General features: G+C 44.7%; 1 protein-coding gene across 1 annotated transcript in view; it reads left to right on the top strand.

Moving 5' to 3' along the window:
• Positions 1–760: 760 nt before the first annotated feature.
• HUWE1 (HECT, UBA and WWE domain containing 1, E3 ubiquitin protein ligase) overlaps positions 761–1,677 on the top strand; it is a 126,549-nt gene continuing 125,632 nt past the window's right edge. Inside the window, exon 1 of the mRNA XM_015422763.1 lies at positions 761–874. Coding sequence (XP_015278249.1) covers positions 761–874 — 114 coding nt within the window. The remainder of the gene's footprint in view (positions 875–1,677) is intronic.

Genomic DNA, 1,677 nt, shown 5'->3' on the forward strand with positions numbered 1-1,677 from the left:
ACTGCATGTTACCGGTCTTGAAATATTCCCATTGACAGCCCTCTCTCTCTTTCAACTCACCCCGCAGCGTCAGAAAGTGGAAAATTAATAAAAATGAAAGTGGACCGAACTAAGCTGAAGAAAACGCCTACAGAGGCAGTAAGTATTGTCTCTCTGTCACCTTGAGTTCATTGCAGTGTGTGACTTGAAATTGCTCATGCTATAAATCCTTCTGCCCAGTTGCAGCATACTCTATTTGAACTTTGTGTCCTGGGTGGCTTTTGGGGTATGTAGAATCAAACGGTCCCCTATGCCAATTGCATATTCCTTAGCAGGAAGCCAAGAGATGAGGAACAGAAATTGGAGGGGGGGGGTGTCTCCGTGCACTAGGAATGAAGTGACCTATGAAGACTGCTAGTGACTCTGAACCTATAATTACAGAAATTGATTTCCAGTATAGATAATTACTTCTCTGGCGAGATACTTCAAAGGGAATTGATCAAAGCTTTGATCAGTGTCCTGAATCATGTTGTGATTCCAGAGAGCCTCTTAATTGAGCCACCTTCGTTATGTCCTGTGAAGTATCCCAGGAAACCTTTTCTAGACTGGTTCCTATCTGAGTCTTCAAAAGCTGCACAGTAGGGTGGTCGAAGCTGCCTTAGACTGAGTCAGTACAGGAACAGAGAGCCGCAGCTCTTGAAACAATACAAAGAAGAGCGATGAAAGCCGTGTGTGTATCCGCTAAATAATGCTACCAAAGTCAATAATTACAAAAAGTATTATGAAAAAGACCCAAAATCATACACAAGTGCAAGAAGAGGTCCAGAACAATAAAGCCAACAAAGTTCTTCCGGATTACAAAGTCGTGTCATCATCTTCATCCGAACGGGACCATGTATGTCTTTTAGAGCTATCAAATTAAATACATAAGTTATAGTTGTGCAATGTACCATTTTAATAGCTTGTAATAATTTATAATGAACTCTCAATACATTTTTAATAAATTTTATAAATTATGCTTTAAAAATTATACTTATTAAAATGTCAGTACCTGCAGAGTTTCATTTTTTGTAATTATTGACTTAGGTAGTATTATTTAGCGGATGCACACACAACTCTCATTGCCCTTCTTTGCATCAGAGGTCGATTGGGGGGGGAACGCGGGGGAACACAGTTCCCCCGGGTGAAGTGCGGGGGGCGGGGCACACGACGAAGCCCCGCCCCTTCTTCCGGCCACCCCCTGCTTCCAGCCTCATTATGTTGCTGAAGGAGGAAGAAGCAGGAGGGAAAGTTGGTGTCCTCCCCCTCTGCCTGGCCGAGGCCACTCCACGTGGCCTCCACAAGGACTCCCAGCCCCATCCAGGAGCTTCCCCGAGCTAGCTGTGTTAGTCTGTTGCTGCAAAATAGTCCACGAGTTCAAATAGCACCTTTAAGACTAACAAATAGCACCTTTAAGACTAAGACTGAGTGGTGGGTGTGGCCTTATGACACACTTCCGGGGATGTCAGGGGGTGTGGCCTTATGACACACTTCCGGTGATGTCAGGGGGTGTGGCCTTATGACACACTTCCGGTGATGTCAGGGGGTGTGGCATATGCTAATGAGTTCCCCTAGCTCTTTTTCTACGTAACGACCCCTGCTTTGTATTATAATGAATCAGAGCACTGTGGACACCAGTCAGTATTGTCTACTCTGACT

This window comes from Gekko japonicus, unplaced genomic scaffold (genome assembly GCF_001447785.1).
Source record: "Gekko japonicus isolate JY-2015 unplaced genomic scaffold, Gekko_japonicus_V1.1 scaffold3302, whole genome shotgun sequence".
Taxonomy (NCBI): Eukaryota; Metazoa; Chordata; class Lepidosauria; order Squamata; family Gekkonidae; genus Gekko; species Gekko japonicus.